At 38.4% G+C, this 12706-nt stretch overlaps 1 protein-coding gene across 2 annotated transcripts; it reads left to right on the top strand.

The window, feature by feature from the left end:
• Positions 1–327: 327 nt before the first annotated feature.
• On the top strand, positions 328–10321 carry fcer1g (Fc epsilon receptor IgFc epsilon receptor Ig). 2 transcript variants are annotated; one of them, XM_084043395.1, is made up of 5 exons: positions 328–560; positions 3616–3716; positions 6131–6175; positions 7006–7029; positions 8739–10321. In XM_084043395.1, exons 1-5 carry the CDS (start codon positions 500–502, stop codon positions 8802–8804), a joined length of 297 nt encoding a protein of 98 aa, XP_083899521.1. In that variant the 5' UTR covers positions 328–499; the 3' UTR covers positions 8805–10321. The 2 variants fall into 2 exon arrangements, with proteins under 2 accessions (XP_083899521.1, XP_083899522.1); XM_084043396.1 differs by having other exon boundaries at positions 337–560; positions 3616–3707.
• Positions 10322–12706: the final 2385 nt, after the last annotated feature.

The raw sequence follows: 12706 nt of genomic DNA, 5'->3' as shown, positions 1-12706 counted from the left end.
CAAGCTCATAGCGCGGCACTCAGTGCAGTGCTATGAGCTTGTATATCTGCCATTTTTGAATAGCCCAAAGAAATCTTAAAATGACACAGACGCGTAACCGGTCTTAATGGGTTAACTTCCTTTTCATTCTAAAAAGAAACCCCTGTAAAACATAACAGAAATGGTGTTTGTGGTGTGTGTGTGTGTGTGTGTGTGTGTGTGTGTGTGTGAATGACATGCGTATAGATAGACCAAGGCCTAGATAGCATGTCCTTCCTCTGGTGTGGCATCGAAAGGGGAGGGGTTTGATCACATCTGAGAGAAAATGGACTGAGAGCTCAGACCACAACTTCCCCCCCGCTGGCTGTGAGAGTGTGCAACACAAGAGTTTTTTCTTTTTTTCGTGACGCTCAAACTCAGACTAAAAAGCATCTACTTGAGCAGTCCCCGCCACCCGCTTACAGAGAAGCCCACCGCTCTGCCTCCGTTTGTAGCGTCGCCGTGCTGATATCTCGTGACCATGTGGATAAGAAGCCAGGTCTACGCTGTCATTCCCTTGTGGATGAGTTTTGGCAGTGTTGGTGAGTAGCAAATGTTAATTTTGGGGGCCTTAATCCTTATAATTTAGCATATTCTAGGCTGCGATGTGGATCTTCTTTCATGATCTGAAAGTGGTGAGAATGTTCTCATCTGTGTGTAGGTTTTGATAGATGTATAGGAATGTTTTACCTAAGGTTAGAATAAAGACGGCACAATACGTAAAAAAAAAGATCAAATGGTCGAGGTACGGTTGCATGGAAAAACACTGTTTGGGCCCAGGTTCAGCTCCTCCGTGGCTGGTGAAGAAGGAAACGGCTTTTGAATTGTTTTGCGATTTTTGTAACCTTCAGGATACATTTGAACAAGGTTGTGGGGAATTTAAACTGTATAGCACAAACTTAAAGTTATAATACGTTTTATTTTTCCAACCAGTGTGACGTACGTATGTCGAGAACAGACTTGTGGGTCTTTGAGCTATGTGAATCTAAACGAATGACAACAAAATCATAGTTTAGATTATGTGTGTTGGCTGTGTGCCCATGGAGGTTTTCTCAGAACTAGGCCCATTTGACAGCCTGCGTCAGTAACTGAAGCTACTGTACCACATACGTAAGAGTTCCTGTGAAAACAGAAAATGACCTGTCTACCCCCAAGGCGGTGGCAGTTCAGAGAAATGTTGCGGTGTTTTGGTTTACATGACTACTTTAATAGGGAGCCTGTTTAGACATGCGTGCACATAGACCAAGACACATTATTTTACTTTAGAATGTTTTTAACTTTCAGTTATTTTTGTGAAGATATACTGTAGGCAACGTGCCCAAAGTCAGAAAGGTGACGGTAAAAGGGAAGCCATGACAACATGTCACAAGCCGGCTTCTAACTCTAGGCTGTGGATATGTGGTCAGTGCATTAATTGGTTGAGCATTAGTTGAAATTCTTCAGGTAACATCTGAGATAAGTCAGTTGCAGAATGACACTGCAAATGAAGTTGATTTTATGAGAATCATCATTTGGCTCTAAGAGCCAAAGTTGGACCCACACATGTTTTAAAACATGTCATGAGGAACAGTAAGAACCTCTCAGATGGGCCTCACATAGTCTTTTACAGGACAGACAGACTGTGAACAACACATAACTCTACATCAGTGTTGTTGTGCCCAAGGCACTCCAATGGCCAAGACAAAGCCTCAAGGCACACCTGTATTTATAGCGAAAATGTATTCAAGCCCAAAGCTCACCACAAACAAACTCCCAGCGCATTGCGATGAGACCCGGCCATTTTTGATATTTTCGAAAAATTGTGGGGGGAAAAAATCATAAAATACATTTAGCCTATAGGCTAATGATATGCCGAAATAGGGACACCAGTTTTAGTGGTTAAAATTATATTTTTTAGGGTACAGAATTTGCCTCAGTATTGGGGAAAGGAGTGTGCACAAAGTACTGATATTGTAAATAATAATAAATCTTAACTTTTTAAATAATAAATCCTAACTTTTTGTACAGTTGATACAGTCTGTTGCTACAATACTGTGTGGTTGTCAGAAAGTCCCCAAGGCACACCTGCCAGGTGTGCCTGGACCTCTCTCACGGCACACCGCTGGCAGACCACTGACCTACATAGTACTGTACATACAGTACTGCAGTTTCAGAGGGAGATGATCATGGTTGATCGGTCGTATTGGTACAGTGCAGCACACAGTTTAAAAACATCATATATCGTCGCTGTTGGGCAGAAATATTCTAACTTTTTGTGTTTTTCGTAAATGTAACACCCTACGCGATCATACTACAGTGTCACACAAAAGCATCAGAAGTAGCAGATACGCAAGCTCAAAACGCGGCTTGAGGTGACACATTTTGAGCTTGTAGATCTGTTATTTTTGATGCCTTTGAATTCTGAAAAGTAACAGTTTTGGACATATGAGGTTTCCACCTGACAGAGACCATAATGCAAAAGGAAAGGATGTTTTGCAAGGTTGTGCCAGGGGTCAGCATGTACACCTGTCAATAGAAATGACTAAGTAAGTGTCCATGTTTAATGTGTTACAACACTGGTGGTCTGGGGACCACCAGTGGTCCTTGAGGGGGTTCCAGGTGGTCCCCAGCTAAATGATGGAGAGTCGGTGACCAAATGGACCCTTATTAGATGTTTAACTCTTGAGAGCGTAAAATGAAACCAAATGGACCCGTAAGGGTCCATTTGGTTTCATTTTACGCTCTCAAGAGTTAAATTATTGTTAAACATCTGCATTACCTAATGAAAGAATTGTTATTTTGATCTATTTATCTCTCCTATGGTACCAACATCAATACAGCATGGAATTGTGGACAAAATCTTATCCAACGATAACAAAATATTCTTAAGTTTTGGGTCTAAGAGTCTAAATCTCATCAAATGGTGGTTAGTGGCTCAATTGCCGAATAAATAATGGACCTTGATATGAAAAGGGCTGAAAACCACTGTGTCACACAAATAGAGCTACAGTTAGTCACCCTGAGATATGGTACCATTAGATATTTTAGGTGTCTCACTGGAGTTTTTCTATTTCCTTTTTGAGCTCATGTCAGATACGAGGCACGGAAACCAAAGAAGATTGTCAAATAGATAAGTAGCCTACCACTTCTGGTCCGCCACATAGAGGGGCCAGCATTTATAGCTCATGAAAGGTGTTTGAAGCTGACATTTTAAATGTGTGTAGAAAAAAAATAAAAAGATATGTACATGAGAACATTTTACATATGTGTGTTGCTATGTGCGTGGGAAATTATGAAACACAACTTAAAGCCAATGTACTGTAAGTAAAGCAGGTTATTCTTTAACCGACTCTGCTGGCTTTGTGTTTTTTACCTTGATGTATTTAATTCAGTGTTATAATTTATATAATCTAGTATAAATGCTCTATCAAAAGGGGCCCAGAACAAAAGCATGATTATTTTGAAACAAGGTTGTTGGGCAGACACTAGCAGCAACACAGTCTCAACAAATGTGTTACACATAAGTCATTATCATATATCATATATCAAAAAGAAATATGTCTAAATAATGAATAGAAAATGTTTCTAAACGTAGCCTATGTTCCTTTGTGTCTCTAGCCGCTCTTAAAGAGCCTGAGATCTGCTACGTGTTGGACGCCATTTTACTTCTCTATGGAGTCATCCTGACAGCCCTCTACTGCAGACTCAAGGTACGCCAGGTATGATGTTTTACACCATCAAGAAACATTAATGAATCTTAACTGACTTTTTCCTTTGATGTCTCAGCATGGATATGCAAAAGTCTTTATGAATATGGCCATTTTTATTAATATGAATTGGCTTAGATTGAGGAAAGGACTACATGTTTTTATTTTATTTTACTTTATACATTTTTAATAGATGTGTACCAAGAGGGCATGATAAAAGGAAATAAAACAAAAAAACATGACATGCATTAAAAAATTAAAAAGTAAGGCACTTTCGTTCTACAATATCAAAGATAGAAACTAGGTAATCAAAGAACCATTTAGACGTTGACCAATGAGAATTATGTGCCAGGATACTTTTGTAATCGAGGACAATACCCCGAGCTATATTAGTTGTAATATTATAGGCTTATCATCAGCTCTGTGGTCTGAACGTGGGGAGCATTCATCTGTAAAACATCCACTGCTTCTGCACAGGTTAGAGCATTGGTTCTCAAAGTGGGGTCCGGGGACCGCCAGGGGTCCTTGTGGGGGTTCCAGGGGGTCTCCAGCAAAATGTGTTGATGCAGCATCACAATCATTTTAACCACTTTATCGATTTATATGTTGGCTATTCAAAAATAGTAGATATACAAGCTCACAGCGCGTCACTTAGTGCCACGCTGCGAGCTTGTAGATCTGCTATTTTAGAAAAATCTTGAATGTTTGGAAGATTTTGAATTATTTTTGCATTTTTTAACAAATCCTCTCTTCTGGGGGTCCCTGGCACAAAACATTTTCAGATGGGAGTCCGTGGACAAAAACGTATCAATTTGGGGGTCCTTGACACAAAAAAGTTTGAGAACCGTTGGGTTAGAGGATGGATTTGTTCAATTATACCAGTGGCTATGCCTATGTACATTACATACAAAAAGGCCACTCAGCTATGGCATACACAGGATACTGTGTTGGGTAAGAAGCAGTGTTGATTTCGACGACGACAAACTATGATGAAAAATGTCTGCCCACTACCTTTTTTCACTGACGAAATGTCTAAAAAAAAAGAATCTATGATGACTAAATCTATGACTAAATATACTGACAATTTTGTCAACAAATAAAAACTAGACTAAAATGTTTGGGACTAGTGGAGAAGTGATCCAGTAGAACTAAGACAAGTCATCATGGGTGGGCGCGGGTGTCACAGAGCTATTTTTGGCATGCAGCTAAGTGAAAATCAGCCATTTCGATGGCATCACGGCCAAAAATGTTTTAGTCGAAAAAAAATAATGTAGTCGACTAAATCAACTGTAGATTTAGTCGACTAAAATGTTATGATATTTAGTCAACTAAAACTAGACTGAAAGTAAAACACTGGTAAGAAGTACAACCAATGAGAAATGTATTTCTGTAAGCACTGGGCAGATGCCTTCATGTAAAGTGGATCACCTTAATCAAGCAGAGACAAGAATGTTGCCAGTACAAGGTAGAGTTTAGAGGCAAGATTTCTCAATGTGGGATTTGAAAGATAAATGGCAATCAATATGGATAATTTGAAAAAGAGAATGCGAGCACTCGCCAGTTGAATAGTTCACAGTTCACGTGTATCGGGTGCACATGCACGGCTCTGGCAGAAACAGTGAATCTTCTTCAGTTTCATTCGTGTGATCTGCTGCTGGGGCTACACAATAAATAAGTGAGAGCTGGTGATCTTAAAAAGAAATACAAATAATCTATAAGGATACCCACATGATTACTAGATACTAAACATTTGGAGTTACTGTTGGGCACAAACATTCCAGCTCATTTTTGCTTTGATAACTCAAGAACAAATTATTTATTTTTGATCGATTTGGACTAAATTTTGAATTTTATTACATTTTAGTGGGCATTTGCAAACATATCAGTCACAGCTAAATCAAATCATGGATACTTTTATGTTTAGTTTTTTTTACGTTATGTTTATTAAGCTTTTTTCAGCACTGAGTAGACAAAAGAAAACATCATTTCAACACATCCGTTTTTTTATCTGCTTAAATGTTGAAAAATAAATAAATAATATCCCATACTTTTATGTTTGAATCTACGTGGAATTTAAGTGGTGAAAGTATGAAGTTAGAAGTGACAGTTCTGGCAGTGACCTGTGGAAAAAGCCCTTTGACTGAATAAGGAACAGAAAATGATGCTAAAACTGAACAAAAAGGAAACTTCCACTGAAAGCGCCATGTAAAAAAAGAAAGGAATAAAAAATAACTTTAAGAACGGAGTGTATAGGCTATGTTGTCGGGCAGAAACCTCTTATCTTCAAACATGTTTGAGCTTGTCGATCTGCTATTTTTTCTATTTTTGAATTTGAATCCTGAAAAGTAACAGTTTTGGACATATATCCACCCGACAGAGACGATGTTGTTCCTCTACTGGCATTGAATGTTGATTTCTTCCTACAGATCCAGAAGATCAAGGCAATCCAGGCTTCGAATGCAAAACCAAAGGTAAACACTCACTCACTCACTCTCTCTTACACACACACACACACACACACACACACACACACACACACACACACACACACACACACACACACACACACACACACACACACACACACACACACACAGGCGTTATTTCATTAAAAAAATTGAAAAAAGAAATGGAAAAAAAGAACATCAGAAAATCTTGATTAATCTGCAAAAGACATTGAGAGGAAATATATGAGTAAAATACCAAAATGTCGCCATACACTGGAACCCCAAATGACGCTACTACACACACACACACACACACACACACACACACACACACACACACACACACACACACACAACCTAGATCACCTCATTTGCCATAATTGTGTTGTGTATGTCTGTATCTGTTTGTTTGCTGATGTGGGCAACGAGACCAAAGTTCTTTTGGTCTCCTTTTAGTTTACTTAAATGTGTTTTCTTTATTGCTTTATTGTTTTCTTTATTAACTTACTTGTTAACTATGTTATTCCCCTATGCTTTTTAAACGTGTATGTTTTATTTTCCCTTACTTATATATGTTATACTCCAACTGCTGTTCAGTACTTTGTAACTCATTTTTTGAAAAGTGCTATATAAATAAAGTTATTATTATTAATAAGGACATATTAGGGATATGTCCTTGCCTGACAGAATAAGGTTTACTCATAATTTGTTTGGCAAATTCAAATTTGGCATTTGACACATTCGTAGAATAGAAGGGGGGCCTCTGTGTGAAGTTACTGTAAGTCACACTGAACGAGGTTTTTGGAATTGTTGCTTTTCTTGAACTGATGTTGTCTTCGTTCTCACCCTTACAGAAGGCTGAAGAGGGCATCTATACGGTGAGTTGACCATTGTGATGATGATACGGAATTGAAGGAGAGATACAAGGGGGAACGGTTACATGTTATCATTATGAATCAAATATATATACAATGTAGATGTAGCTGTAACTATACACATCTTAAAATGTGCATATATAAAAGCATCTATATCCAGTGGTGGAAAAAGTACTCAAATGTTTTACTTAAGTAGAAGTATTAATACATGTAGACAGTACCCTGTTACAATTAAAAGTCTGGAATTCAAAATTGACTTGAGTAAAAGTACAAAAGTTCTGGTATCAAAATGTACTTAAAGTACCAAAAGTATTAAAATGTTTGAAAATAGCAGATCTACAAGCTCACGACGCGGCGCGATACTCCAGTGAAGTAAAAAGAATACCTCAAAATTGAACTCAAGTACTGTACTTGACTAAATGTACTTAGTTACTTTACACCACTGTCTGTATCTATCTTTTATATCTATCTAATGTATATACCAATCTGGAACTTATTTGAAATGTTATTTTTAAGTATGCCAATAATACAATAAAACTAGCACAGCTGCAGTGTGAGACATTTAGACCCTGGTGTCAGGTAGAACAGCTACTGGTTGACAAGTGGTACTGCCTGAAGCTTAAAACGCAATATCTCCCCATGCCAAATTCGGTCTCTCGTGCAGGAGACCGGGGTTCAAATCCTGTGTAGGACATTAAAAAAGTTGAGGATTGCAGCTGTAACTTGCTTTTTAGCTGATAACACATTTTTAGCTGTCATTGTGGTGTGTGGATCTGGCCGATTCGAGATCTGGGTTTTAACAACAAAGCGAGACTTCCCTTTTCTCCTCTTTTTGTGTTGGTCTTTTAACTTTGGTTCCTTAATATAGTTTCACAGCAGTCTCTTGCTTTGACAAAACATAGATAGACATATGGTCATAGTCATCGTTAGAATGTAGAAATTGGAAGTTGGATAGCGTGTATAAGTGTCCTTCGCACGCGATGTGGTGTGGCAACGTGACTGCGACGTGTCACACAAATCGCCTATTTACAGTGCATGACACCTGCACACTGCACAGGGATCATCAATGTATCCGTACACGGACAGATGTGTCCGTGGCAAGACTTTGCCTTCTCCTTGGCAAATTTGTGTTTTTTACACAACATTATAATGTTCTTATTTTCATCATAAGACCCAATTACTGAGTGTCAGTCTGTGGGTTTTCTTCTAAATGTGTATGACACTGATTTACTATGACACTATGGCACATTAGCAGTCCACTAGAACAGTGGTTCTCTAACTTTTTATTTTCAACGACCCCCATAACTCAGTTACAGACCTGTAAAGGTAATTTAAGGCTATAGCTCTTGTCTATGTGTTTCTTTCTGGTAATATTATTGTTTGCTCATTTGTATGTCCATGGCAAGACCATGACCAAATACCATGTAATTTTGGGGGTCCTTGATATGAAAAAGTTTGAGCACCACTGATATCATAGCAACAAACGATTTTCTGAAAAATGTTAGGATTTAGAAGACATTTGTAGATGCGTTCCCGGAGTGAATGGGTTAACATTACGTTATCAATAAAGTCTTGTTTTTTTTGCCAATTATTTGGGGGCCCACTTGCAATATCCTCACAGGTGGGGAATCACTGATGTAGTTACTTCTATTGATTGTTGTATGACATGGCCTCTTATTTCTCTCTCTCTCTCTCTCCGTTTCTCATCTCAGGGTCTGACCCCGCACGCCCCGGACACATATGAGACCATTGGCATGAAGAAGGGACTCGACGGGTGAAAAATGAAGCTATTTTTCTTGTTTCAGTTCATTTTGTAACTTCTTGTTTTGTTATTTTAACGTTGCTGTTAAACGGCTTACTTTTAGGGCCGAGCAATATATTGATATTATGTCGATATCATGATGGATCTGGGATTTTGGATATCGCAATATTGATATGACATAAGTGTTGTTTTGGAAGAGGCTACGTTGCAGAAAAAATGATGTAATTTTCTGATCTTACCTGCCTGTTCTAGCTCTCGCTTTTCCCACTCAGGCATTCCTGATTATTATTTATCAAAAATCTCATTTTGTACATATGTTGTGCCATCCAAAGTCTAACTGCAGTCCGCAGTATCTTCATTTTGGTTGAATTGTCTAATAATAAGCTTTTGGGGTTAAAACATTACCTCATGAATACATGTACAATTAGTGCAATATCAATTACATACATATAACCCAGTGGTCCGGGGACCACCGGTGGTCCTTGAGGGGGTTCCAGGTGGTCCCCAGATAAATGATGGAGAGTTGGTAACCAAATGGACCCGATTAGGTAAACCAAATGGACCCTTACGGGTCCATTTGGTTTCATTTTACGCTCTCAAGAGTTAAATTATTGTTAAACATCTGCATTACTTCATTAAAGAATTGTTATTTTGATCAAGGTTCAATACAGCATGGAATTGTGGACAAAATCGCATCCAACGATAACAAAATATTAAAAGTTTTGGATCTGAGGATCTAAATCTCATCAAATGGTGGTCCGTGGCTCAAAAGCCGAATAAATACTGGACCTTGATATGAAAAGGGTTGAAAACCACTTATATAACCCATTTGGAGTTGAAAATGTTTAAAGATTTTTTTTCCCAGTTTGACCCCTTTGTGTAGTTACTGCCGTTAGTCTTTGTGGGGCATCCCCCACAATCCTGTATATGATTTTGTCCATATCACCCTCTTACTTTGCAATGTTCTAAGAAAATGTTATTTAGGTTGTATTTGTGTTCACTTCCTTGTTTCTTTTCCTTATCATGTAAGAGTCAGCTGGGTGCCCATCAGAGACAGAAGTGTTGCAGAAATGTTAACACTTAGAAAAGAGGGAAGTTGCAAGAAAGAAAGACATCTAGTACTTCTCACACAACTAGTCTTGTTGCGTGTTGGGTGTCCTCTTGCACATGAGATATTTCACTAATGTATTGCAATTAAAGGGAGTCTCCGCACACTCATTAAAAAAAAAAAAAAGATTCGGTCAAGCATTCGGTCATAGACCTTCTTCAGGCGTGACCGAAAGCTCGCTAAATATATAAAAAATAACTGTTTTGAGTGTGCGGAGGCTCCCTTTAATTGTTCATTTGGGTTTCCTTTTGGCTCCAGCACCTCACCCAAGTCTACTGGCAGATGAGCTGTGTTTTTTGTCACTATTTTGACTATATGTATTGCAGAAATCGAAATGTCATTACCGGCTTTTAATTTACTCATGATTTCTGAGCAACATTAATAAAAGAAAAGCTATAAAAAAAGATTAAAAAAACGTAAGAGCCTGATGTCTTCTAACGGTAATACATTCTCATAAATGCATCTTTGCAACCTGTGTGGATAGCGATTTGTATAGTAGCCCTAGAAGCCCTAGAATGCGTTAACGACGTAGACGTGGTAGACTTTACTGTACGTTTCCCCCATATGGAAACCAGTGGTGTAAAGTAACGAAGTACATGTACTCAAGTACTGTACTTAAGTCTGTACTTAAGTTTTACTGTCTTCAGTATTTATGATTTTCAATACTTTTACTTTTACTCCACTATATATCTCAGAGGAAAATATTTTACTTTTACTCCATTACAATTATTTGAAAACTTAAGTTACGAGTTACTTTGTAGATATCCACCACTGATGGAAACTTGTGTTATGTCTCTTCCCCCATACGTAAGGTGGAAACTTGCTCTGCCCTCCCACCACTGTCCGATCCACTTCCTCAATGTGGTTGCATCATCACGTGTGGCACAACAGAAAGAAAGAGAGATGAACATTTAATTACAGTTTAGAGATTCTTGTCCACAGTGACTTACAAGTGCAGGATCAGTGTAAATGGTCACATATGTAGAAGCAGTGGTGGAAAAAGTACTACAATGTTTTACTTAAGTAAAAGTATCAATACTGCAATGTAGAAGTACTCCATTACAAGTAAAAGTCCGGAATTCAAAATCTACTTTAGTAAAAGTACACAAGTATTCGTATCAAAATGTAGTTAAAGTACCAAAAGTAAAAGTACTACAATGTTTGAAGATAGCAGATCTACAAGTTCACAACGCGTCGCGACGCGTGTTGAGCTTGTAGATCGGCTATTTTCAAATAGCCTATGTATAAAATAGGGCTAAAGTGGTTAATGTATGTTTTATAATGTAATGTATTTATATCTGCAAAGTAACTAGTTACTCAAGTTTTCTAATAATTGTAGTGGAGTAAAAAAACTACAATATTTGCCTCTGAGTTGTAGTGGAGTAGAAGTAAAACTATACACAATTGGAAATACTCCGGTAAAAGTACCTCAAAATTGTACTTAAGTACAGTACTTGAGTAAATGTGCTTAGTTACTTTACAAACAATTTAGTGCTTCAAAGAAACTACGTAGAACACCAGGTAAACATTAAATGTATCCCCTGTAAACAACATGCTTAATGCTAACATCTGAATAATGTTCTTAACCATTTTGGCAGAGAAAAACACATCTAAACTAGACGCGTCGCAATTGGCAATTGCAAAGTGTGGTTGCGCCGACGCGGTCGGGACTCCAGTAATACGCCGGGAGGAATACCGTCGGAGACTGCGCCAATTACATCGTCACGTCACTCCTGAGATCGCCTGCGTTTCATTTTGAGAGGATCGATCCCCCAAAAATCATGTTTTTGCATCAAACGGTTACATTTCGAGCATTCGTGGCGCCCCCTATGGATCAAAGTGGAAATGCTGATTGGTTTAGTATACCGCCCTCGACATGTGATTCAAATTTGGGATTGACCGGACGTTTCGTTCGTGATTTATGGCATTTTTGGTCAAACGGGCCCCTCCCGCTAACTTTGGAAGCCATTTACGGACGGACGGTACGGACTATCAAAATTCCGCTTGGATAGGTTTATCGCATGGGTCCATAGATCACGTGTACCGATTTGTGTGAGATTTGGGAAAAAAATGAAGGAAAAGGAGCAAAAAGTGTGTTTTGAAGAAAATTCAAAATGGCGGAAAATCTATCCTGACGCAAATGGGCGTGGCCTATATGGGAAGATTGGTTGTGACCCAAGGAATCCAGGGAAAAATACATTTTGATTTTACGACCTACGGTTCAAGAGTTATAGGCCAAAAGGTAAAGTGGGCTGTTATAGCGCCACCATGAGGCCGAATGGTTTAATTATTTTTTCACTAATTTCGGACAATATTATGAACCTCCCCTCCAAATGTGGTAACTCTAGCTCTTACGGTTTCTGAGAAAAAAATACTTGAATTTGAGTTTTTTCACTTTTCCATTAAAGCGGATGGGGACATTTAATGGCACTAATAAATTAATATCAATTAAACTATTCAACCAATCTCTTAGCAAAATACAAGCGCACGATTCCCGTTCAAGACGGTCATTTTGATATATGGCACAACAGGGGATAAAAACTGTGGGAGAAATAGCGGTTGGAAAAAAGTTTATCTATAAAGATATAAAGTGTATAGAGTACTAGTCTGGTTGCCCTGTTAGGGCAACCACACTAATAACAAAACATTATGTGACAAATGCATAGATAAATGTCTGCATACATGCATAGTATGAATAGGATCTGTCAAAACTGGCAATAAGGAGGGATAGAAGGAGAGAAGAGTGCTGGGAGGGTGAGGTGGAGTCTAAAGAGATGCGTTTCAGACAGCAGCTGAAGTTTGGGAGCTCA

This window comes from Gymnoscopelus microlampas, assembly GCF_963454915.1.
Source record: "Gymnoscopelus microlampas genome assembly, chromosome: 19".
Classification (NCBI taxonomy): Eukaryota; Metazoa; Chordata; class Actinopteri; order Myctophiformes; family Myctophidae; genus Gymnoscopelus; species Gymnoscopelus microlampas.
The sequence above is the reverse complement of the archived record's forward strand: the minus strand, read 5'-3'. Positions and strand labels throughout refer to the sequence as shown.